This window comes from Entelurus aequoreus, linkage group LG05 (genome assembly GCF_033978785.1).
Source record: "Entelurus aequoreus isolate RoL-2023_Sb linkage group LG05, RoL_Eaeq_v1.1, whole genome shotgun sequence".
Taxonomy (NCBI): domain Eukaryota; kingdom Metazoa; phylum Chordata; class Actinopteri; order Syngnathiformes; family Syngnathidae; genus Entelurus; species Entelurus aequoreus.
The window spans coordinates 87,766,173-87,793,672 of NC_084735.1; the positions used below are offsets into that span (position 1 = coordinate 87,766,173).

The following is a 27,500-nucleotide window of genomic DNA, read 5'->3' on the forward strand; positions in this document are numbered from 1 at the left end:
CGTCAAAGCTAACTAGCAGTTTACCATTACCCCGCGTCAAAGCTAACTAGCAGTTTACCATTACTCTGCGTCAAAGCTAACTAGCAGTTTACCATTACCCCGCGTCAAAGCTAACTAGCAGTTTACCATTACTCTGCGTCAAAGCTAACTAGCAGTTTACCATTACTCTGCGTCAAAGCTAACTAGCAGTTTACCATTACCCCGCGTCAAAGCTAACTAGCAGTTTACCATTACTCTGCGTCAAAGCTAACTAGCAGTTTACCATTACTCTGCGTCAAAGCTAACTAGCAGTTTACCATTACCCCGCGTCAAAGCTAACTAGCAGTTTACCATTACTCTGCGTCAAAGCTAACTAGCAGTTTACCATTACTCTGCATCAAAGCTAACTAGCAGTTTACCAGGTAGCTGAGGCGACGTCTCCTTAGTCTCCGACACAGTCCAGGTAGTCGAGCGAGGTTGCCATGGTGACGGGTGGGGACGGTGGAGCGTTTCACCACCTCAGTAGTCACCTGACATAAGAAGAACTTTCATTGACGTGTCTACCCAGCATGCACCTGGCCTACCTCCATCAGCAGGATGCAGTCCACTTCCTGCAAACACACACCCGCCAGCAGCAAGGCCAGCAGACACACACACCTCCTCATCTGTCAATCACACACACACACACACACACACACCTCCTCATCTGTCAATCACACACACACACTTGTCTTGTCCTGGCCTGTCAATCACACACACTTGTATTCGTCTGTCAATCAAGCACACACTAGTTTGGAGGCTGAGGAAAGAATAATCCACACACACACACACACACACACACACACACACACACACACACACACACACACACACACACACACACACACACACACACACTAATAGGATTTACAGATTTTCAGTCCTGCAGCTCACAAAGACTAAATGTAGCTAACTAATGCTAACTACGCACAAAGTCCATGTTACACCATGCTAGCACCTAACCATGTACACCCTGGTCATGATCTAAGTAAAGTAGACTCTGGTAATAACATAAGTAAAGTAGACTCTGGTAATGACATAAGTAAAGTAGACTCTGGTAATGACATAAGTAAAGTAGACTCTGGTAATAACATAAGTCAAGTAGACTCTGGTAATGATATAAATAAAGTAGACTCTGGTAATGATATAAGTCAAGTAGACTCTGGTAATGACATAAGTAAAGTAGACTCTGGTAATAACATAAGTCAAGTAGACTCTGGTAATGACATAAGTAAAGTAGACTCTGGTAATGATATAAATAAAGTAGACTCTGGTAATGATATAAGTCAAGTAGACTCTGGTCATGATCTAAGTCAAGTAGACTCTGGTAATGATATAAGTCAAGTAGACTCTGGTAATAACATAAGTCAAGTAGACTCTGGTAATGACATAAGTAAAGTAGACTCTGGTAATGATATAAATAAAGTAGACTCTGGTAATGACATAAGTAAAGTAGACTCTGGTCATGATCTAAGTAAAGTAGACTCTGGTAATGATATAAGTCAAGTAGACTCTGGTAATAACATAAGTCAAGTAGACTCTGGTAATGGGGCGTAGTGGGTTGTGCTCCAGCGTCCCAGTGACGAGTTCCACTGCCTGGCTGTCATTGGACCACAAACCAAGGAGGGGTTTATCAGTGCTGATTGGCTCAAAGAGGTCTGGACTCTTCAGTACTGGACTCTGGGACGTGCGGCTCCATCACAGCTGCTGAGGACGCCTGCAGAACCAAAGGCTGGAGGAGAACTTTGACGTGACCCTGAGCTCAGCAGAACCTTAGAACCTTGGAGAGTGAAGGCTTGTTTGTTGTGGATTAGAACACAACGGTCTTGGACTCAGTGGGATTAAGTTGGATTAGCTGACACACTTGCAGATCACCATGGAGACGCCAGAATAGACCCTGGTCATGTGGACCTAGGCGAGTCCAACTGGAAGACATGTCTTCATAGAACAGTGAGTTGCATCATGTCTTCCAAAGAACCACGGGCGACCTTTCACCTGTCTCCTGGTCACTAGGAGACATGGACAGCCACTGGTGGGATCACGGTGACCCTGCTCCCATGTCCACGGTAAACCCCGCCTGGTCCGTCTGGTCCACCTTTGTGTTGTTGATGTCCCTGGCTCTGACCTTTCAGCAACAGGTCTGGTCCATGGATGGAGAGCGCCTGATTGGTCGGATCGTGCTCAACAAGAGGATGAAGGACGGTTCCATTTCCACCGACACGGGAGCTTTGCTCGGACTGAAGGTGTGGCCCTCGTTCTCCTCTTCTGGGACCACGTTCCCTGACTTTCCCTGTGGTTCCAGGTGATTGGCGGGAAGATGACCGAGTCGGGTCGTCTCTGTGCTTTCATCACCAAGGTCAAACCAGGAAGTCTGGCAGATACCGTGGGACACCTGAGGGCAGGTAAGGAACTTTGCTAGGTTTTTGGCCTTAAATGGACTTTTTCTTCCGTGATGAATGAAGGTGATCAGGTACTGGAGTGGAACGGTCATGTTCTGCAGGGAGCCACATTTAACCAGGTCTACAACATCATCCTGGGCTCCAAATCAGAACCACAAGTGGAGCTCCTGGTGTCTCGACCAGTCAGGTGAGCTCATGTGGACATCAGTTTTTCCATTGAACAGCTCCAACACTCTGGCGTTTGTTTGCAGACCAGCAGAGTCCCCCCAGTTCCACATGGTCTCCAGTGAGTTGACTTGATGCAAACTGCTCCACTTGGCAGTGGGAAGTAACAAGACTCTGTTTCCAGGTTCCTTTGAAGGCCTGGTTAGCCCCAGCATTGTGGACAGGCCAGTCTCAGTAAGTGTACCAGTCTCGTAGCCAATCAGCTGACAAGCTAACTGGCTTCTTTCCTTTCCCTGCAGGCCGACAGCAAGCGGGTCCTGGTCCCCAGACTTCAGGTATGTCCACAGCGTGAGACATCGGTCATGTTTGGTCAAGTCCTGTGCTTGTTGATTCGGTGAGAAGTGACACAGCACTTGGAGGTTAGCATAGTTGTTAGCGTAGCTGTTAGCAGGGCTCTCGATGGATGATACAAAGAAAGTAGACTCTGGTAAGATAGGAAGAAAGTAGATTCTGGTAATGATAGGAAGAAAGTAGATTCTGGTAATGATAGGAAGAAAGTAGATTCTGGTAATGATAGGAAGAAAGTAGATTCTGGTAATGATAGGAAGAAAGTAGAATCTGGTAATGATAGGAAGAAAGTAGATTCTGGTAATGATAGGAAGAAAGTAGATTCTGGTAATGATAGGAAGAAAGTGGACTCTGGTAATGATAGGAAGAAAGTGGACTCTGGTAATGATAGGAAGAAAGTAGACTATGGTAATGATAGGAAGAAAGTAGACTATGGTAATGCCATAAGTAAAGTAGACTCTGGTAATGATATAAGTAAAGTAGACTGGTAATGATAAGAAAATGTACATTCCTAGATGTCAAGTATATCTACCCGTGGTCAGCAAGTTGGTCCTACAGAAGATAGTATCGACCCAACTTCTACTTCCAAGGTTATTAACTGATTTTATGGATACTAGCAAAAGAAACCATAGTCTAACATGTAATCCAGGACCACTGTCGTGGTGAACTACAATAGAGGTGGAACTAAATACCGGCTCTGAGTTACCTATCAATTGGACCCTCATTGGGAGCCAGCAGTGCTAACCACTGAGCTATGTTGGGTTTTATTAGGACCGGATTCTGGTGATTGATATATTTATCTAAGTAACCCATGATGGAGGTGAAACAAAACAGCCACTTACCAAAAGACAGTGTCCGCCCTGAGATGGGTAGGTTGTGAGTCATACCAAAGACTTAAAAATGGGAGCCATTACCTCCCTGCTTGGCACTCCACATCAAGGCTTGGAATTGGGGGTTAAATCACCAAAAAGGATTCCTGGGCGCGGCCACTGCTCCCCTCACCTCCCAGGGGGTGATCAAGGCTGATGGGTCAAATGCAGAGAATCATTTCACCGCACATGGCTCACCATCCAATTGATCGTCAATATGGGGACAATCAATACATTACTCTAACCTACGAAAGGTCATTTGTAAAGGTTGTAGGAATACTTCCACACCAAACATGAAATGGTGTAGAAATACTCCTAGTCCAAGGACCATGTGGGTTGCAGGTCAAGCTGTGGTTCGACCACGTCGGCCATCAGCTGATGGTCACCGTCCTTGGAGCTAAAGAACTTCCTGCTCGAGCAGACCAGCGCTCCAGGAACCTTTATGTCCAGATCTACTTCTTACCTGACCGAAGGTAAGCTGCTCCCACCGCTGGAGTCTACCGAACTCCACTGCTGGAGTCTACCTAACTCCACTGCTGGAGTCTACCTAACTCCACCTTCCCACCAGTGACAAGAGCAGGCGCAGGACCAAGACTGTGAAGAAGCTGACAGAACCTCGGTGGAATCAGACTTTCGTGTACTCCACCGTCCACCAGCGGGAGATCCCGGACCGGGTGTTGGAGTTGACCGTTTGGGATCAAGCTGGAGGCCGAGAGGAGGAGAGTCAGTTCCTCGGAGAGGTGAGAACATACCACGGAACTCAAGAACCTGAAGGAACATTTGGACGCACCAACAACACTTACAACCTTTAGTGTACCAGGTGGTGGAATACTTCATCACATAGTGGAATACTTCATCACATAGTGGAATACTTCATCACATAGTGGAATACTTCATCACATAGTGGAATACTTCATCACATAGTAGAATACTTCATCACATAGTGGAATACTTCATCACATAGTGGAATACTTCATCACATAGTGGAATACTTCATCACATAGTAGAATACTTCATCACATAGTGGAATACTTCATCACATAGTGGAATACTTCATCACATAGTGGAATACTTCATCACATAGTAGAATACTTCATCACATAGTGGAATACTTCATCACATAGTAGAATACTTCATCACATAGTGGAATACTTCATCACATAGTAGAATACTTCATCACATAGTAGAATACTTCATCACATAGTGGAATACTTCATCACATAGTAGAATACTTCATCACATAGTGGAATACTTCATCACATAGTGGAATACTTCATCACATAGGGGAATACTTCATCACATAGTGGAATACTTCATCACATAGTAGAATACTTCATCACATAGTAGAATACTTCATCACATAGTGGAATACTTCATCACATAGTAGAATACTTCATCACATAGTGGAATACTTCATCACATAGTGGAATACTTCATCACATAGTAGAATACTTCATCACATAGTAGAATACTTCATCACATAGTGGAATACTTCATCACATAGTAGAATACTTCATCACATAGTGGAATACTTCATCACATAGTGGAATACTTCATCACATAGTAGAATACTTCATCACATAGTAGAATACTTCATCACATAGTGGAATACTTCATCACATAGTGGAATACTTCATCACATAGTAGAATACTTCATCACATAGTAGAATACTTCATCACATAGTGGAATACTTCATCACATAGTGGAATACTTCATCACATAGTAGAATACTTCATCACATAGTAGAATACTTCATCACATAGTGGAATACTTCATCACATAGTAGAATACTTCATCACATAGTAGAATACTTCATCACATAGTAGAATACTTCATCACATAGTGGAATACTTCATCACATAGTGGAATACTTCATCACATAGTAGAATACTTCATCACATAGTAGAATACTTCATCACATAGTGGAATACTTCATCACATAGTGGAATACTTCATCACATAGTAGAATACTTCATCACATAGTAGAATACTTCATCACATAGTGGAATACTTCATCACATAGTGGAATACTTCATCACATAGTAGAATACTTCATCACATAGTAGAATACTTCATCACATAGTGGAATACTTCATCACATAGTAGAATACTTCATCACATAGTAGAATACTTCATCACATAGTAGAATACTTCATCACATAGTAGAATACTTCATCACATAGTGGAATACTTCATCACATAGTACAATACTTCATCACATAGTAGAATACTTCATCACATAGTAGAATACTTCATCACATAGTGGAATACTTCATCACATAGTGGAATACTTCATCACATAGTGGAATACTTCATCACATAGTGGAATACTTCATCACATAGTGGAATACTTAATCACATAGGGGAATACTTCATCACATAGTAGAATACTTCATCACATAGTAGAATACTTCATCACATAGTGGAATACTTCATCACATAGTGGAATACTTCATCACATAGTAGAATACTTCATCACATAGTGGAATACTTCATCACATAGTGGAATACTTCATCACATAGTAGAATACTTCATCACATAGTGGAATACTTCATCACATAGGGGAATACTTCATCACATAGTAGAATACTTCATCACATAGTAGAATACTTCATCACATAGTGGAATACTTCATCACATAGTAGAATACTTCATCACATAGTAGAATACTTCATCACATAGTGGAATACTTCATCACATAGTGGAATACTTCATCACATAGTAGAATACTTCATCACATAGTAGAATACTTCATCACATAGTGGAATACTTCATCACATAGTAGAATACTTCATCACATAGTGGAATACTTCATCACATAGTAGAATACTTCATCACATAGTGGAATACTTCATCACATAGTGGAATACTTCATCACATAGTGGAATACTTCATCACATAGTAGAATACTTCATCACATAGTGGAATACTTCATCACATAGTGGAATACTTCATCACATAGTAGAATACTTCATCACATAGTGGAATACTTCATCACATAGTGGAATACTTCATCACATAGTGGAATACTTCATCACATAGTAGAATACTTCATCACATAGTGGAATACTTCATCACATAGTGGAATACTTCATCACATAGTAGAATACTTCATCACATAGTGGAATACTTCATCACATAGTGGAATACTTCATCACATAGTGGAATACTTCATCACATAGTGGAATACTTCATCACATAGTGGAATACTTCATCACATAGTGGAATACTTCATCACATAGTAGAATACTTCATCACATAGTAGAATACTTCATCACATAGTAGAATACTTCATCACATAGTAGAATACTTCATCACATAGTAGAATACTTCATCACATAGTAGAATACTTCATCACATAGTAGAATACTTCATCACATAGTGGAATACTTCATCACATAGTAGAATACTTCATCACATGGTGGAATACTTCATCACATAGTAGAATACTTCATCACATAGTGGAATACTTCATCACATAGTAGAATACTTCATCACATAGTGGAATACTTCATCACATAGTGGAATACTTCATCACATAGTGGAATACTTCATCACATAGTAGAATACTTCATCACATGGTGGAATACTTCATCACATAGTAGAATACTTCATCACATAGTGGAATACTTCATCACATAGTAGAATACTTCATCACATAGTAGAATACTTCATCACATAGTGGAATACTTAATCACATAGTGGAATACTTCATCACATAGTAGAATACTTCATCACATAGTGGAATACTTCATCACATAGTGGAATACTTCATCACATAGTAGAATACTTCATCACATAGTGGAATACTTCATCACATAGTGGAATACTTCATCACATAGTGGAATACTTCATCACATAGTAGAATACTTCATCACATAGTGGAATACTTAATCACATAGTGGAATACTTCATCACATAGTAGAATACTTCATCACATAGTGGAATACTTCATCACATAGTGCAATACTTCATCACATAGTAGAATACTTCATCACATAGTGGAATACTTCATCACATAGTGGAATACTTCATCACATAGTAGAATACTTCATCACATAGTGGAATACTTCATCACATAGTAGAATACTTCATCACATAGTAGAATACTTCATCACATAGTAGAATACTTCATCACATAGTGGAATACTTAATCACATAGTGGAATACTTCATCACATAGTAGAATACTTCATCACATAGTGGAATACTTCATCACATAGTGGAATACTTCATCACATAGTAGAATACTTCATCACATAGTGGAATACTTCATCACATAGTGGAATACTTCATCACATAGTGGAATACTTCATCACATAGTAGAATACTTCATCACATAGTGGAATACTTCATCACATAGTGGAATACTTCATCACATAGTAGAATACTTCATCACATAGTGGAATACTTCATCACATAGTGGAATACTTCATCACATAGTGGAATACTTCATCACATAGTGGAATACTTCATCACATAGTAGAATACTTCATCACATAGTGGAATACTTCATCACATAGTGGAATACTTCATCACATAGTAGAATACTTCATCACATAGTGGAATACTTCATCACATAGTGGAATACTTCATCACATAGGGGAATACTTCATCACATAGTAGAATACTTCATCACATAGTAGAATACTTCATCACATAGTGGAATACTTCATCACATAGTAGAATACTTCATCACATAGTAGAATACTTCATCACATAGTGGAATACTTCATCACATAGTGGAATACTTCATCACATAGTAGAATACTTCATCACATAGTGGAATACTTCATCACATAGTGGAATACTTCATCACATAGTAGAATACTTCATCACATAGTGGAATACTTCATCACATAGTAGAATACTTCATCACATAGTAGAATACTTCATCACATAGTGGAATACTTCATCACATAGTGGAATACTTCATCACATAGTGGAATACTTCATCACATAGTAGAATACTTCATCACATAGTGGAATACTTCATCACATAGGGGAATACTTCATCACATAGTAGAATACTTCATCACATAGTGCAATACTTCATCACATAGTAGAATACTTCATCACATAGTGGAATACTTCATCACATAGTGGAATACTTCATCACATAGTGGAATACTTCATCACATAGTAGAATACTTCATCACATAGTAGAATACTTCATCACATAGTGGAATACTTCATCACATAGTAGAATACTTCATCACATAGTGGAATACTTCATCACATAGTAGAATACTTCATCACATAGTGGAATACTTCATCACATAGTGGAATACTTCATCACATAGTAGAATACTTCATCACATAGTAGAATACTTCATCACATAGTGGAATACTTCATCACATAGTGGAATACTTCATCACATAGTAGAATACTTCATCACATAGTAGAATACTTCATCACATAGTAGAATACTTCATCACATAGTGGAATACTTCATCACATAGTGGAATACTTCATCACATAGTGGAATACTTCATCACATAGTAGAATACTTCATCACATAGTGGAATACTTCATCACATAGGGGAATACTTCATCACATAGTAGAATACTTCATCACATAGTGGAATACTTCATCACATAGTGGAATACTTCATCACATAGTGGAATACTTCATCACATAGTATAATACTTCATCACATAGTAGAATACTTCATCACATAGTGGAATACTTCATCACATAGTAGAATACTTCATCACATAGTGGAATACTTCATCACATAGTAGAATACTTCATCACATAGTGGAATACTTCATCACATAGTGGAATACTTCATCACATAGTGGAATACTTCATCACATGGTGGAATACTTCATCACATAGTGGAATACTTCATCACATAGTGGAATACTTCATCACATGGTGGAATACTTCATCACATAGTAGAATACTTCATCACATAGTGGAATACTTCATCACATAGTGGAATACTTCATCACATAGTAGAATACTTCATCACATAGTGGAATACTTCATCACATAGGGGAATACTTCATCACATAGTGGAATACTTCATCACATAGTGGAATACTTCATCACATAGTAGAATACTTCATCACATAGTGGAATACTTCATCACATAGTAGAATACTTCATCACATAGTGGAATACTTCATCACATAGTGGAATACTTCATCACATAGTAGAATACTTCATCACATAGTGGAATACTTCATCACATAGTGGAATACTTCATCACATAGTGGAATACTTCATCACATAGTGGAATACTTCATCACATAGTAGAATACTTCATCACATAGTAGAATACTTCATCACATAGTGGAATACTTCATCACATAGTAGAATACTTCATCACATAGTAGAATACTTCATCACATAGTGGAATACTTCATCACATAGGGGAATACTTCATCACATAGTGGAATACTTCATCACATAGTGGAATACTTCATCACATAGTAGAATACTTCATCACATAGTGGAATACTTCATCACATAGTGGAATACTTCATCACATAGTGGAATACTTCATCACATAGTGGAATACTTCATCACATAGTAGAATACTTCATCACATAGTAGAATACTTCATCACATAGTGGAATACTTCATCACATAGGGGAATACTTCATCACATAGTGGAATACTTCATCACATAGTGGAATACTTCATCACATAGTAGAATACTTCATCACATAGTAGAATACTTCATCACATAGTAGAATACTTCATCACGTAGTAGAATACTTCATCACATAGTGGAATACTTCATCACATAGTAGAATACTTCATCACATAGTGGAATATATATATATATATATATTTAGTAAGTGTATACATGTTGTTCAGGTCCTGATCAGACTAGAGTCCGCCCTCCTACATGTAGTACTATATATGAAGTGTAGTACTATATATGAAGTGTAGTACTATATATGAAGTGTAGTACTATATATGAAGTGTAGTACTATATATGTTGTGTTCAGGTCCTGATCAGACTGGAGTCGGCCCTCCTACATGTAGTACTATATGTGTAGTACTATATATGATGTATACATGTAGTACTATATATGTTGTGTTCAGGTCCTGATCAGACTGGAGTCGACCCTCCTACATGTAGTACTATATATGAAGTATACATGTAGTACTACATATAGTGTATACGTGATGTAGTACTATATATGAAGTATACATGTAGTACTATATGTGTAGTACTATATATGATGTATATATGTTGTGTTCAGGTCCTGATCAGACTGGAGTCGACCCTCCTACATGTAGTACTATATATGAAGTATACATGTAGTACTATATATGAAGTATATATGTTGTGTTCAGGTCCTGATCAGACTGGAGTCGGCCCTCCTACATGTAGTACTATATATGATGTATACATGTAGTACTATATATGAAGTATACATGATGTAGTACTATATATGTTGTGTTCAGGTCCTGATCAGACTGGAGTCGACCCTCCTACATGTAGTACTATATATGAAGTATACATGTAGTACTATATATGAAGTATATATGTTGTGTTCAGGTCCTGATCAGACTGGAGTCGGCCCTCCTACATGTAGTACTATATATGATGTATACATGTAGTACTATATATGAAGTATACATGATGTAGTACTATATATGTTGTGTTCAGGTCCTGATCAGACTGGAGTCGACCCTCCTACATGTAGTACTATATATGAAGTATACATGTAGTACTATATATGAAGTATATATGTTGTGTTCAGGTCCTGATCAGACTGGAGTCCTCCCTCCTAGACGACCAACCACATTGGTACAAAGTTCAGAGGTCAAATGTTTCTTCTCTGCCACGAAGACACTCGTCCTCCTGCCTGCACAGGAATGTACTGCATCATAGTACTACTACTAGTACTAGTACTACTCCTACTACTACTGCCAGGAGACTCTACTGTGAGTACAATTATACTATCCTAGTACTTGTCATATACTGCTCATATGTACTGGGAGTACACATCTAGTAATATAATCATAGTACATAATACTGCATGGGTAGTTAGTAATAGTTCACATAGTGACATAATACTGCATGAGTAGTTAGTAATAGTTCACATAGTGACATAATACTGCGTGAGTAGTTAGTAATAGTTCACATAGTGACATAATACTGCATGGGTAGTTAGTAATAGTTCACATAGTGACATAATACTGCATGGGTAGTTAGTAATAGTTCACTTAGTGACATAATACTGCATGAGTAGTTAGTAATAGTTCACTTAGTGACATAATACTGCATGGGTAGTTAGTAATAGTTCACATAGTGACATAATACTGCGTGAGTAGTTAGTAATAGTTCACATAGTGACATAATACTGCATGGGTAGTTAGTAATAGTTCACATAGTGACATAATACTGCGTGAGTAGTTAGTAATACTTCACATGGTGACATAATACTGCATGGGTAGTTAGTAATAGTTCACATAGTGACATAATACTGCATGGGTAGTTAGTAATAGTTCACATAGTGACATAATACTGCATGAGTAGTTAGTAATAGTTCACATGGTGACATAGTACTGCATGAGTAGTTAGTAATAGTTCACATAGTGACATAATACTGCATGGGTAGTTAGTAATAGTTCACATAGTGACATAATACTGCATGAGTAGTTAGTAATAGTTCACATGGTGACATAATACTGCATGAGTAGTTAGTAATACTTCACATGGTGACATAATACTGCATGGGTAGTTAGTAATAGTTCACATAGTGACATAATACTGCATGGGTAGTTAGTAATAGTTCACATAGTGACATAATACTGCATGAGTAGTTAGTAATAGTTCACATAGTGACATAATACTGCGTGAGTAGTTAGTAATAGTTCACATAGTGACATAATACTGCATGGGTAGTTAGTAATAGTTCACATAGTGACATAATACTGCGTGAGTAGTTAGTAATAGTTCACTTAGTGACATAATACTGCATGAGTAGTTAGTAATAGTTCACTTAGTGACATAATACTGCATGGGTAGTTAGTAATAGTTCACATAGTGACATAATACTGCGTGAGTAGTTAGTAATAGTTCACATAGTGACATAATACTGCATGGGTAGTTAGTAATAGTTCACATAGTGACATAATACTGCGTGAGTAGTTAGTAATACTTCACATGGTGACATAATACTGCATGGGTAGTTAGTAATAGTTCACATAGTGACATAATACTGCATGGGTAGTTAGTAATAGTTCACATAGTGACATAATACTGCATGGGTAGTTAGTAATAGTTCACATAGTGACATAATACTGCATGGGTAGTTAATAATAGTTCACATAGTGACATAATACTGCATGGGTAGTTAGTAATAGTTCACATAGTGACATAATACTGCATGGGTAGTTAGTAATAGTTCACGTGGTGACATAATACTGCATGGGTAGTTAGTAATAGTTCACATGGTGACATAATACTGCATGGGTAGTTAGTAATAGTTCACATGGTGACATAATACTGCATGGGTAGTTAATAATAGTTCACATAGTGACATAATACTGCATGGGTAGTTAGTAATAGTTCACATAGTGACATAATACTGCATGGGTAGTTAGTAATAGTTCACATAGTGACATAATACTGCATGGGTAGTTAGTAATAGTTCACATAGTGACATAATACTGCATGGGTAGTTAGTAATAGTTCACATGGTGACATAATACTGCATGGGTAGTTAATAATAGTTCACATAGTGACATAATACTGCATGGGTAGTTAGTAATAGTTCACATAGTGACATAATACTGCATGGGTAGTTAGTAATAGTTCACATAGTGACATAATACTGCATGAGTAGTTAGTAATAGTTCACATAGTGACATAATACTGCATGGGTAGTTAGTAGTGTGAACATTTGATGGCAGTAGCCATTTGAGGCAAAGTTGGTAAAGATGAATAAACAAGATATAAACATGACTAAATAAAAGTTGCTGTCAGGTTCTCAGCACTTCAGCGACGGGGACGTTTGGGACTACGACTGCGAGGAAGGTTTGGACCTGGTCCCAGGTGAGCTCACCTCGTCTTTGGATTTGCACGTTTAGACTTTTCATTCTTCCTTTATCCTTCCCAGAGTCCCGACACAATGGGCGGAGCCACCACAGCTCCGCCCATTCTCTGAGGGAGGCCTTTAGTCACGGCCTGGCACCTGACCCGGTCCTGCCGAGGTCCCAGTCACCGAACCATTTAGCTCCTCACAGGTGGGCGTGTCCAGTAGTCCAGGTGAAAGTTCCAGCAATGACTTGTCCATCCCCAACTTGTCAGTGGTCTTCAGCCGTTGTACCGCAAGGATGCTGTCCGGCTGCTGCGCGGGTCCAAGCTCAGTCGGGCTCACTCTGATGTGGGTCAGTACAGCAGCCTGGACAGGTAAGCATCAGCACCTTACCCAGCTCACTTGTTCTTGGAGCATGAGGGTTTTGTTTCTCCCCCGCTGGATTGTCTGTGCGTGTCCAGGACGTTACTGAGGAGAAGGTCTGGGGCCAACTCTCTGGACTCTCATGCCAGGTCCTGAACAAATCTCAGTCGAGCCAGTATTTGTAGTCCTTGAAAGGAACACGTGGTCTTCATCTCTGTGTAGGAACTCTGGAGGATTCTGCAACACTTCCTGGCCCAGCCAAATGGCAAATGGAACGGTTGAAGACTACAGGTGAGTCCAGCAATGGTTGAGTCTTGTCGTATCCAGGACCCTGACTTGTGTTCTTCAGCCAGGACTTCATCCCAGACTTCCCCTCTGAAGCGGAACCTTTTGATGAGGAGCTGCTGAGGTAGTCCTGTCACTGGTCTTCCTCACAATTGTAGAGCTACGCATCTGCACATAGAACTGGACCAGGATAGAGGTCTAGTTCTAAGTCTGTGTCTTCATTCCTGGCAGGGTTTGTCCGCATGATGGATCGGTCCACATGAGTCCAATTGGATCCCCCTTGTCCCGAGGACGGCAGTTACCTACTGTCCCGCCTAAAGGTGCTCCAGACACAAGTAAGACTAGCTAAACTACTAACTACAAACTCATGTTTGAATACTAATTACTACTGGTTAGTAGCTACTAACCAATAACTTCTAAGAACTGACTACTCATTACTGACTAATATGTACTATTGACTACTAACTACTGAGTACTAATATATACTAACTACTGGCTAGTAACTACTAATTAATTACTGCTAACAACTGACTACTAACTATAATTACTACATACTGACTACAGGCTAGTAACTACTGGCTGATAACTAATTACTACTAAGAACTTACAACTCAATACTGACTACTCAATACTGACTGCTAACTACAAATTATTGACTACTAACTACTGACTCCTCAATTCTGGCTACGAACTACTAATTATTGACTGATTACTACATACGAATTATTGACTACTAACTACTGACTCCTCAACACTGACTACTAACTACTAATTATTAACTACTAACTACTGAATCCTCAATTATGACTAATAACTATGACTACTATATGCTAATGGATGACAACTAACTTCTGACTAGTAACTACTAACTAAGTATTATTAACAATGACTACTAACTACTGACTACTAACTATATTTACTATATACTGACTACAGGCTAGTAACTACTGGCTGCTAACCAATTACTACCAATTACTTACAACTCAATACTGACTACTAACTACTGACTGCTCAATACTAATTATTGACTACTAACTACTGACTCTTCAATTCTGGCTACTAACTACTAGTTATTGACAATTAATTACTCAGTACTAATATGTACTAACTACTGGCTAGTAACTACTAATTAATTACTACAAATTATAATTACCATATACTGACTACAGGCTAGTAAGTACTGGCTGCTAAGCAATTATTACTAAGAACTTACAAGTCAATGCTGACTACTCAATACAGACTGCTAACTACTAGTTATTGACTACTAACTACTGACTCTTTCCTTCTGGCTACTAGTACTGACTACTAACTGTGACTACTATATACTGACTACTGGCTAGTAACTACTGGCTACAAACTAATTACTACCAAGAACTGACTCCTCAGTACTGACTACTAACAACTAATTATTGATAACTGACTCCTCAATACTGACTACTAACTATGACTACTAACTTCTGGTTAGTACTTACTGGCTAGTAACTGTTGACTACTAACTAGTCTGATATCAAACGATTTCAAATTACATCAACCTGGTCATATGATATCAGATGATATCAAACTTTTCAAATGATAAACTGTTGTTTATCATTTCATCCCTACAAGCCTGTTTCGCAAAGTATGTTGTCCCGTTTCCTGGTTTTTCTTGTTTTAGTTGCTGGTGGGTCGTATTGGAGGGTGAATTGGTATCCACTTTGATACCGTACTAGACATCAAACTAGTAGGAATCTTCCTACTCTGGCAACTCACAAAATGAGGAGTAAACATTGGACTATACAGAGACCACGGACTGGCTATTTCCAACTCACAAAATGAGGAGTAAACATTGGACTATACAGAGACCACGGACTGGCTATTTCCAACTCACAAAATGAGGAGTAAACATTGGACTATACAGAGACCACGGACTGGCTATTTCCAACTCACAAAATGAGGAGTAAACATTGGACTATACAGAGACCACGGACTGGCTATTTCCAACTCACAAAATGAGGAGTAAACATTGGACTATACAGAGACCACGGACTGGCTATTTCCAACTCACAAAATGAGGGGTAAACATTGGACTATACAGAGACCACGGACTGGCTATTTCCAACTCACAAAATGAGGAGTAAACATTGGACTATACAGAGACCACGGACTGGCTATTTCCAACTCACAAAATGAGGGGTAAACATTGGACTATACAGAGACCACGGACTGGCTATTTCCAACTCACAAAATGAGGAGTAATTGAGGCAAACAACCACACTGTAAACTTCCTGGATGTAACACTCAACACATACCGAGCATTTACAAAGCCCGACACCACATTACAATATGTACACCATGACAGCAACACCCGCCTGTCACAACCAGGAACATCCCAGCCGCCATCAACAGGAGACTGTCAGCCCTGTCATCAGACAGAGAATCGTTCAACCAAGCAACACCTCCATACCAATTCACCCACCAATACGACCCACCAGCAACTAAAACAAGAAAAACCAGGAAACGGGACATCATACTTTGGTACAACCCCCCCCCCATTCAGCAAAAACGTCGGCACGAACATCGGACACAAATTCTTCGCACTCATTGACAAGCACTTCCCCCAAAAAACATGTAGTCAGGAAGATATTGAACAGGAACACCTTGAAACTTAGCTCCAGCTGCAAGATGAATGTCAAACAAACCATTGACTCACACAACAAAAATATTCTGAGCACTCACAGACAAGCAACAGCTAACGACTCAAACTCCACAGATAGCTGCAATTGCAGACAACGGTTTAACTGCCCACTCAACGGAAACTGCTTAAAAACATCAGTTGTTTACCAAGCCAGCGTCACCCGCAAGTCAAACACAGACACTCGCAGAAAACACCTTTAAAAGCTGTTAGAACAGTCACACAGTATCATCAACTCAACAACTCTACAGTTGCTTACAGACTATAACATTGATCACACCATTACCTGGTGAATTGTGGCATCTAGCTCACCATACAACACTGCAGCTAAAAGATGTCACCTGTAGCTAAAAGATGTCACCTGTGCCTGAAATACATTTGTTTTTAATTATATACCACCCCAGCATGTTTATTATATACCACCCCAGCATGTTTATTATATACCACCCCAGCATGTTTATTATATACCACCCAGCATGTTTATTATATACCACCCAGCATGTTTATTATATACCACCCAGCATGTTTAATTATAAACCACCCCAGCATGTTTATGATTTACCACCCCAGCATGTTTATTATATACCACCCCAGCATGTTTATTATATACCACCCCAGCATGTTTATTATATACCACCCAGCATGTTTATTATATACCACCCCAGCATGTTTATTATATACCACCCAGCATGTTTATTTATATACCACCCAGCATGTTTATTATATACCACCCAGCATGTTTAATTATAAACCACCCCAGCATGTTTATTATATACCACCCCAGCATGTTTAATTATATACCACCCCAGCATGCTTATTATATACCACCCAGCATGTTTAATTATAAACCACCCCAGCATGTTTATTATATACCACCCCAGCATGTTTATTATATACCACCCAGCATGTTTAATTATAAACCACCCCAGCATGTTTATTATATACCACCCAGCATGTTTAATTATAAACCACCCCAGCATGTTTATTATATACCACCCCAGCATATTTATTATATACCACCCAGCATGTTTAATTATAAACCACCCCAGCATGTTTATTATATACCACCCCAGCATGTTTATTATATACCACCCAGCATGTTTAATTATAAACCACCCCAGCATGTTTATTATAAATCACCCCAGCATGTTTATTATATACCACCCAGCATGTTTAATTATAAACCACCCCAGCATGTTTATGATATACCACCCCAGCATGTTTATTATATACCACCCCAGCATGTTTATTATATACCACCCCAGCATGTTTATTATATACCACCCAGCATGTTTATTGTATACCACCCCAGCATGTTTATTATATACCACCCCAGCATGTTTATTATATACCACCCAGCATGTTTATTATATACCACCCCAGCATGTTTATTATATACCACCCAGCATGTTTATTATATACCACCCCAGCATGTTTATTATATACCACCCAGCATGTTTATTTATATGCCACCCAGCATGTTTATTATATACCACCCAGCATGTTTAATTATAAACCACCCCAGCATGTTTATTATATACCACCCCAGCATGTTTAATTATATACCACCCCAGCATGTTTATTATATACCACCCAGCATGTTTAATTATAAACCACCCCAGCATGTTTATTATATACCACCCCAGCATGTTTATTATATACCACCCAGCATGTTTAATTATAAACCACCCCAGCATGTTTATTATATACCACCCCAGCATGTTTATTATATACCACCCAGCATGTTTAATTATAAACCACCCCAGCATGTTTATTATATACCACCCCAGCATATTTATTATATACCACCCAGCATGTTTAATTATAAACCACCCCAGCATGTTTATTATATACCACCCCAGCATGTTTATTATATACCACCCAGCATGTTTAATTATAAACCACCCCAGCATGTTTATTATAAATCACCCCAGCATGTTTATTATATACCACCCAGCATGTTTAATTATAAACCACCCCAGCATGTTTATGATATACCACCCCAGCATGTTTATTATATACCACCCCAGCATGTTTATTATATACCACCCCAGCATGTTTATTATATACCACCCCAGCATGTTTATTATATACCACCCAGCATGTTTATTGTATACCACCCCAGCATGTTTATTATATACCACCCAGCATGTTTATTATATACCACCCAGCATGTTTATTATATACCACCCAGCATGTTTATTATATACCACCCAGCATGTTTAATTATAAACCACCCCAGCATGTTTATTATAAATCACCCCAGCATGTTTATTATATACCACCCAGCATGTTTAATTATAAACCACCCCAGCATGTTTATGATATACCACCCCAGCATGTTTATTATATACCACCCCAGCATGTTTATTATATACCACCCCAGCATGTTTATTATATACCACCCAGCATGTTTATTGTATACCACCCCAGCATGTTTATTATATACCACCCAGCATGTCCACTTTAAACAAACACCACCAACTGGTCTCATCATGCCGACACAGAAGCAAGGCACTACTGTGCAACAATGGCCACACCCCCATGTAATGTACCCTATATACATGTAACAACCACAGACACTTCAATAAAATCCCCTGAAGAGCAGGGAAACTTGCGAAACAGGCTTGTAGGGATGAAATATCGTCTGTGTTTTTTCCTGACCTAACGTATATATATATATATATATATATATATATATATATATATATATATATATATATATATATATATATATATATGTATATATATATGTATACATGTATGTATATATATATATATACATATATATATATATATACATATATATATACACATGTATATATATATACATGTATATATATATATACACAGTATATATATATATATTAATATGTATATTGATATATAATGATGTATGTATACATGTATATATATATATGTGTATATAAAAAAATGAATAATGTTTTTTCCTCTCCAACGTTTTGTCCTGCAGTTTTGGCCACGCCCACCAAAGGAGGACAAGCAACTGGAGCTCCTCCCACTCATCCCTCTGTTAACAATGTAGCTGCTCCACTTATCAGAATACAAGCTCCTCCCCCAGTACCTGTCCATCCACCTGAGTTAGCGCCTCAAACAGCAAACAGCTTGACGAACCACGTCCCACAATCTAGTCCAGCCCCGCCCTCACTCTCCTCACCTTGCCCAGATCCGCCTCCGCCTCCGCCTCCGCCTCCACCTCCACCTCCATCCCCACCCCCACCCCCACCCCCACCAGCTTCTGATCAAGCTCCACCCCCTGCAGCCCCGCCCCCACAGACTCCAGGTGTGTACCAGAGTGCAGGATGTGTTGCATAGTGTGTGAAGTTACATTGTGTTGTTGCATGTGGTCACATGACACGTGTCAGAGGCGGACAGACGCTCAGCCACACCTGGAGGGAGCAGGAAAGGTAAGTTTGTCAACATGTGGCTCCCTCAAACTGGACTGGACTCACACTGTGCTGGTCTTGTCTCAGAGGTGACCTGGGAGGACCAGCAGAGGGCAGCAGCTGACGGTACGTCACCTCATCACTCTCCTGTCCAACTACAACTGGCCCTCCACTTCTTTTCAAGTGGCCCGTCACTTCATTTAAAGTGGCCCTCCACTTCATTTCAAGTGGCCCATCACATCATTTCAACTTGCCCGTCATTTCAAGTGGCCCGTCACTTCATTTAATGTGGCCCTCCACATCATTTAAAGTGGCCCGTCATTTCAAGTGGCCCGTCACTTCATTTAATGTGGCCCGTCACTTCATTTAATGTGGCCCTCCACGTCATTTAAAGTGGACCGTCATTTAAAGTGGACCGCCGTTGCATTTAAAGTGGCCCGCCGTTTCATTTAAAGTGGACCTTCATTTAAAATGGCCCGCCGTTTCATTTAAAGTGGCCCTTCATTTAAAATGGACCGTCATTTAAAGTGGACCGTCATTTAAAGTAGACCGTCATTTAAAATGGCCCGCCGTTTCATTTAAAGTGGCCCTTCATTTAAAATGGACCGTCATTTAAAGTGGACCGTCATTTAAAGTGGACCGTCATTTAAAATGGCCCGTCACTTCATTTAATGTGGCCCTCCACGTCATTTAAAGTGGACCGTCATTTAAAGTGGACCGTCATTTAAAATGACCCGCCGTTACATTTAATGTGGCCCTTCATTTAAAATGGACCGTCATTTAAAGTGGACCGTCATTTAAATTGGCCCTTCATTTAAAATGGCCCGTCACTTCATTTAAAGTGGCCCTCCACGTCATTTAAAGTGGACCGTCATTTAAAGTGGACCGTCATTTAAAATGGCCCTCCGTTTCATTTAAAGTGGCCCTTCATTTAAAATGGACCGTCATTTAAAGTAGACCGTCATTTAAAGTGGCCCTTCATTTAAAATGGCCCGTCACTTCATTTAATGTGACCCTCCACGTCATTTAAGGTGGACCGTCATTTAAAGTGGACCGTCATTTAAAATGGCCCGTCACATCATTTAAAGTGGCCCTCCACGTCATTTAAAGTGGACCGTCATTTAAAGTGGACCGTCATTTAAAGTGGACCGTCATTTAAAATGGCCCGCCGTTTCATTTAAAGTGGCCCTTCATTTAAAATGGACCGTCATTTAAAGTGGACCGTCATTTAAAATGGCCCGTCACATCATTTAATGTGGCCCTCCATATCATTTAAAGTGGACCGTCATTTAAAATGGCCCGCCGTTTCATTTAAAGTGGCCCTTCATTTAAAATGGACCGTCATTTAAAGTAGACCGTCATTTAAAGTGGCCCTTCATTTAAATTGGCCCGTCCCTTCATTTAAAATGGCCCGTCACTTCATTTAAAGTGGACCGTCATTTAAAGTGGACCGTCATTTAAAATGGCCCGTCACATCATTTAAAGTGGCCCTCCACGTCATTTAAAGTGGACCGTCATTTAAAATGGCCCGCCGTTTCATTTAAAGTGGCCCTTCATTTAAAATGGACCGTCATTTAAAGTAGACCGTCATTTAAATTGGCCCTTCATTTAAAATGGCCCGTCACTTCATTTAATGTGGCCCTCCACGTCATTTAAAGTGGACCGTCATTTAAAATGGCCCGTCACATCATTTAAAGTGGCCCTCCACGTCATTTAAAGTGGACCGTCATTTAAAATGGCCCGCCGTTTCATTTAAATTGGCCCTTCATTTAAAATGGACCGTCATTTAAAGTAGACGTCATTTAAAGTGGCCCTTCATTTAAAATGGCCCGTCACTTCATTTAAGTGGCCCTCCCCGTCATTTAAAGAGGACCGTCATTTAAAGTGGCCCGTCACTTCATTTAAAGTGGCCCTCCACGTCATTTAAAGTGGACCGTCATTTAAAGTGGACCGTCGTTTAAAATGGCCCACCGTTTCATTAAAGTGGCCATTTTTTAAAAATGGACCGTCATTTAAAGTGGACCGTCATTTAAAGTGGCCCTTCATTTAACATGGCCCGTCACTTCATTTAAGGTGGCCCTTCATTTAAAGTTGCCCGCCAAATTCATTTAAGGTGACCCCTCGCGTCATTTAAAGTGGCCCTCCACAGCATTTAAAGTGGCCCGCCACTATATGTATATACAGTATATATTTGTCCTAATGTATGACATCACTCACTGTGCCTCTTGTGTGTGTGCAGGTGTGATAAAAGATCCTGACAAGGTGAGCGCACGCATCATCACTTGTGGTATCATCACTTGTGGCATCATCACTTGTGGCATCGTCACTTGTGGCATCGTCACTTGTGGCATCGTCACTTGTGGCATCATCACTTGTGGCATCGTCACTTGTGGCATCGTCACTTGTGGTATCATCACTTGTGGCATCATCACTTGTGGCATCATCACTTGTGGCATCATCACTTGTGGCATCATCACTTGTGGCATCATCACTTGTGGCATCATCACTTGTGGCATCATCACTTGTGGCATCATCACTTGTAGCACCATCACTTGTGGCATCATCACTTGTGGCATCGTCACTTGTGGCATCATCACTTGTGGCATCATCACTTGTGGCATCATCACTTGCGGCATCGTCACTTGTGGCATCATCACTTGTGGCATCATCACTTGTGGCATCATCACTTGTGGCATCGTCACTTGTGGCATCATCACTTGTAGCATCATCACTTGTGGCATCATCAATTGTGGCATCATCACTTGTGGCATCATCACTTGTGGCATCATCACTTGTGGCATCATCACTTGTGGCATCATCACTTGTGGCATCATCACTTGTGGCATCATCACTTGTGGCATCATCACTTGTGGCATCGTCACTTGTGGCATCATCACTTGTAGCATCATCACTTGTGGCATCATCACTTGTGGCATCATCACTTGTGGCATCATCACTTGTGGCATCATCAATTGTGGCATCATCACTTGTGGCATCATCACTTGTGGCATCATCACTTGTGGCATCATCACTTGTGGCATCATCACTTGTGGCATCATCACTTGTGGCATCATCACTTGTGGCATCGTCACTTGTGGCATCATCACTTGTAGCATCATCACTTGTGGCATCATCACTTGTGGCATCATCACTTGTGGCATCATCACTTGTGGCATCGTCACTTGTGGCATCATCACTTGTGGCATCATCACTTGTGGCATCGTCACTTGTGGCATCGTCACTTGTGGCATCATCACTTGTGGCATCATCACTTGTGGCATCATCACTTGTGGTATCATCACTTGTGGCATCATCACTTGTGGTATCATCACTTGTGGCATCATCACTTGTGGCATCGTCACTTGTGGCATCGTCACTTGTGGCATCATCACTTGTGGTATCATCACTTGTGGCATCATCACTTGTGGCATCATCACTTGTGGCATCATCACTTATGGCATCATCACTTGTGGCATCACTTGTGGCATCATCACTTGTGGCATCATCACTTGTGGCATCACTTGTGGCATCATCACTTGTGGCATCACTTGTGGCATCATCACTTGTGGCATCACTTGTGGCATCGTCACTTGTGGCATCGTCACTTGTGGCATCATCACTTGTGGCATCGTCACTTGTGGTATCATCACTTGTGGCATCATCACTTGTGGCATCATCACTTGTGGCATCATCACTTGTGGTATCATCACTTGTGGCATCACTTGTGGCATCATCACTTGTGGCATCATCACTTGTGGCATCACTTGTGGCATCATCACTTGTGGCATCATCACTTGTGGCATCGTCACTTGTGGTATCATCACTTGTGGCATCGTCACTTGTGGTATCATCACTTGTGGCATCATCACTTGTGGTATCATCACTTGTGGCATCGTCACTTGTGGTATCATCACTTGTGGCATATATGTACAGTATATGTATATTTGATGACCTCATACCCGTCCACAGATGAGCCTGTCGGTGAAGTCGTCCCTCAGCGACGTGTGGATTGAGTCCAAGGTCCTGGACAGCCAATCAGGTCAAAGCATCAGGTGACTGGGTTGTCATGGAGACCGTGCTGTGTTCTGTATATGGGATGTTTTAAACGCAGCGTCCTCATTGGTGGCTGCAGTCAGGCAGAAGGTGTGCAGGGTCCAGCGGAGGACTTGGTGGCAGCGGGTGACGTGGGCACGCTGCAGAAGAGTCACTCATTGGACGAAGAAGAAGAGAAGGAGTCGGAGACTTCAAAGTAGGACAACCCACCAATGGGATGGACTTCCCAGGTTCTAAGGTCTTGCTTCCCACTGCAGGGTGTGTGCTGCTCCTGCCCTCAAGTCTTCTAGTGTGGGCGGAGACATTTGTTCCTTGGGCCGCAACGACGACGACGACGACGACAAGAAGAGGCGCTCCAGTTTTGGTGCTCGCATGATGGGAATGGTTGGACTGGGAAGTAAGAGCCAGAGCACCTCGCAGATCAACCCAGAGGGTGAGTCTCCATTTAGAGCCGCCGTCAGGTCTGTGCTGGTCCGGGTCTACAAAGATGGCAGAAGCCAGAACCGGGAACTTCAGCTAGAACCAAGAACCTCAGCTAGAACCAGAAATGTCATTTACAACCAGGCACATTGTCTAAAACCAGTAACTTTACTGAGAACCAGGAGGTTCATCTAGAACCAGGAATTTCATCTAGAACAAACACTTCAGCTAGCACCAGGAGGTTCATCTAGAACCAGGAATTTCATCTAGAACAAACACTTCAGCTAGCACCAGGAGGTTCATCTAGAACCAGGAATTTCATCTAGAACAAACACTTCAGCTAGCACCAGCAAATTCCTTTAGGACCAAGCACGTCATATAGAACCAGGAATGTCAGCTAGAACCAAACCAGTTGATCTCGAACCAGGAAATTCTTATAGAAGCAGGAACGTCAGCTATAACCAAACACTTTAAATACCTAGACCCAGGAAAGTAAGCTAGAACCAAGCATTTGATCTTGAACCAGGAAAAAGTCAGCTAGAACCAAGCACTTTATCTAGTCCAAGGAAAGTAAGCTAGAACCAATAACTTTATCTAGAACCAGGAATGTCTGCTAGAAACAAGCACATTATCTAGAACCAGGAAATTCGTCTAGAAAAGTAAAGTCAGCTAGAACCAAGCACTTTATCTAGAACCAGGAAATGCAGCTAGAACCAGGCAAGTAAGCTAGAACCACACACTTTATCTAGAACCATGAAATTCATCTAGAAGATAGAACCAAGCACTTTATCCAGAACCAGGTAAGTAATCTAGAACCAGGACATTCATATAGACCCAGGAAAGTCAGCTAGGACCAAGCACATCATATAGAACCAGGAATGTCAGCTAGTACCAAACCAGTTTATCTCGAACCAGGAAATTCTTATAGAACCAGGAACGTCAGCTAGAACCAAGCACTTTAAATACCTAGACCCAGGAAAGTAAGCTAGAACCAAGCATTTTATCTTGAACCAGGAAAAAGTCAGCTAGAACCAAGCACTTTATCTAGTCCAAGGAAAGTAAGCTAGAACCAATAACTTTATCTAGAACCAGGAATGTCTGCTAGAAACAAGCACATTATCTAGAACCAGGAAATTCGTCTAGAAAAGTAAAGTCAGCTAGAACCAAGCACTTTATCTAGAACCAGGAAATGCAGCTAGAACCAGGCAAGTAAGCTAGAACCACACACTTTATCTAGAACCATGAAATTCATCTAGAAGATAGAACCAAGCACTTTATCCAGAACCAGGTAAGTAATCTAGAACCAGGACATTCATATAGACCCAGGAAAGTCAGCTAGGACCAAGCACATCATATAGAACCAGGAATGTCAGCTAGTACCAAACCAGTTTATCTCGAACCAGGAAATTCTTATAGAACCAGGAACGTCAGCTAGAACCAAGCACTTTAAATACCTAGACCCAGGAAAGTAAGCTAGAACCAAGCATTTGATCTTGAACCAGGAAAAAGTCAGCTAGAACCAAGCACTTTATCTAGACCAAGGAAAGTAAGCTAGAACCAATAACTTTATCTAGAACCAGGAATGTCTGCTAGAAACAAGCACATTATCTAGAACCAGGAAATTCATCTAGAAAAGTAAAGTCAGCTAGAACCAAGCACTTTATCTAGACCAGGAAATACAGCTAGAACCAGGCAAGTAAGCTAGAACCACGCACTTTATCTAGAACCATGACATTCATCTAGAAGATAGAACCAAGCACTTTATCCAGAACTAGGTAAGTAATCTAGAACCAGGACATTCATATAGGCCCAGGAAAGTCAGCTAGGACCAAGCACGTCATATAGAACCAGGAATGTCAGCTAGTACCCAACAGTTTATCTCGAACCAGGAAATTCTTATAGAAGCAGGAACGTCAGCTAGAACCAAGCACTTTAAATACCTAGACCCAGGAAAGTAAGCTAGAACCAAGCATTTTATCTTGAACCAGGAAAAAGTCAGCTAGAACCAAGCACTTTATCTAGACCGAGGAAAGTAAGGTAGAACCAATAACTTTATCTAGAACCAGGAATGTCTGCTAGAAACAAGCACATTATCTAGAACCAGGAAATTCGTCTAGAAAAGTAAAGTCAGCTAGAACCAAGCACTTTATCTAGAACCAGGAAATGCAGCTAGAACCAGGCAAGTAAGCTAGAACCACGCACTTTATCTAGACCCATGAAATTCATCTAGAAGATAGAACCAAGCACTTCATCCAGAACCAGGTAAGTAATCTAGAACCAGGACATTCATATAGACCCAGGAAAGTCAGCTAGGACAAAGCACTTCATATAGAACCAGGAATGTCAGCTAGTACCAAACAGTTGATCTCGAACCAGGAAATTCTTATAGAAGCAGGAACGTCAGCTAGAACCAAGCACTTTAAATAACTAGACCCAGGAAAGTAAGCTAGAACCAAGCATTTTATCTTGAACCAGGAAAAAGTCAGCTA

General features: G+C 40.3%; 1 protein-coding gene across 3 annotated transcripts in view; it reads left to right on the forward strand.

The window, feature by feature from the left end:
- The first annotated feature begins 1,484 nt into the window (after positions 1 to 1,484).
- LOC133651235 (regulating synaptic membrane exocytosis protein 2-like) overlaps positions 1,485 to 27,500 on the forward strand; it is a 30,330-nt gene continuing 4,314 nt past the window's right edge. Inside the window, exons 1-25 of one of the 3 annotated variants that reach the window (XM_062049280.1) lie at positions 1,485 to 1,968; positions 2,032 to 2,084; positions 2,151 to 2,261; positions 2,321 to 2,420; positions 2,481 to 2,604; positions 2,669 to 2,703; positions 2,767 to 2,816; positions 2,882 to 2,917; positions 4,142 to 4,272; positions 4,368 to 4,539; positions 11,530 to 11,713; positions 13,761 to 13,829; positions 13,894 to 14,020; positions 14,085 to 14,186; positions 14,274 to 14,324; positions 14,398 to 14,466; positions 14,525 to 14,584; positions 14,692 to 14,795; positions 20,106 to 20,435; positions 20,518 to 20,559; positions 20,626 to 20,664; positions 22,778 to 22,800; positions 24,508 to 24,590; positions 24,671 to 24,787; positions 24,849 to 25,024. In XM_062049280.1, coding sequence (XP_061905264.1) covers positions 2,037 to 2,084; positions 2,151 to 2,261; positions 2,321 to 2,420; positions 2,481 to 2,604; positions 2,669 to 2,703; positions 2,767 to 2,816; positions 2,882 to 2,917; positions 4,142 to 4,272; positions 4,368 to 4,539; positions 11,530 to 11,713; positions 13,761 to 13,829; positions 13,894 to 14,020; positions 14,085 to 14,186; positions 14,274 to 14,324; positions 14,398 to 14,466; positions 14,525 to 14,584; positions 14,692 to 14,795; positions 20,106 to 20,435; positions 20,518 to 20,559; positions 20,626 to 20,664; positions 22,778 to 22,800; positions 24,508 to 24,590; positions 24,671 to 24,787; positions 24,849 to 25,024 — 2,383 coding nt within the window. In that variant the 5' untranslated portion in view covers positions 1,485 to 1,968; positions 2,032 to 2,036. Of the gene's footprint in view, positions 2,085 to 2,150; positions 2,262 to 2,320; positions 2,421 to 2,480; positions 2,605 to 2,668; positions 2,704 to 2,766; positions 2,817 to 2,881; positions 2,918 to 4,141; positions 4,273 to 4,367; positions 4,540 to 11,529; positions 11,714 to 13,760; positions 13,830 to 13,893; positions 14,021 to 14,084; positions 14,187 to 14,273; positions 14,325 to 14,397; positions 14,467 to 14,524; positions 14,585 to 14,691; positions 14,796 to 20,105; positions 20,436 to 20,517; positions 20,560 to 20,625; positions 20,665 to 22,777; positions 22,801 to 24,507; positions 24,591 to 24,670; positions 24,788 to 24,848; positions 25,025 to 27,500 lie in introns of all 3 variants that reach the window. The other 2 variants (XM_062049281.1, XM_062049279.1) reach the window with 2 other exon arrangements.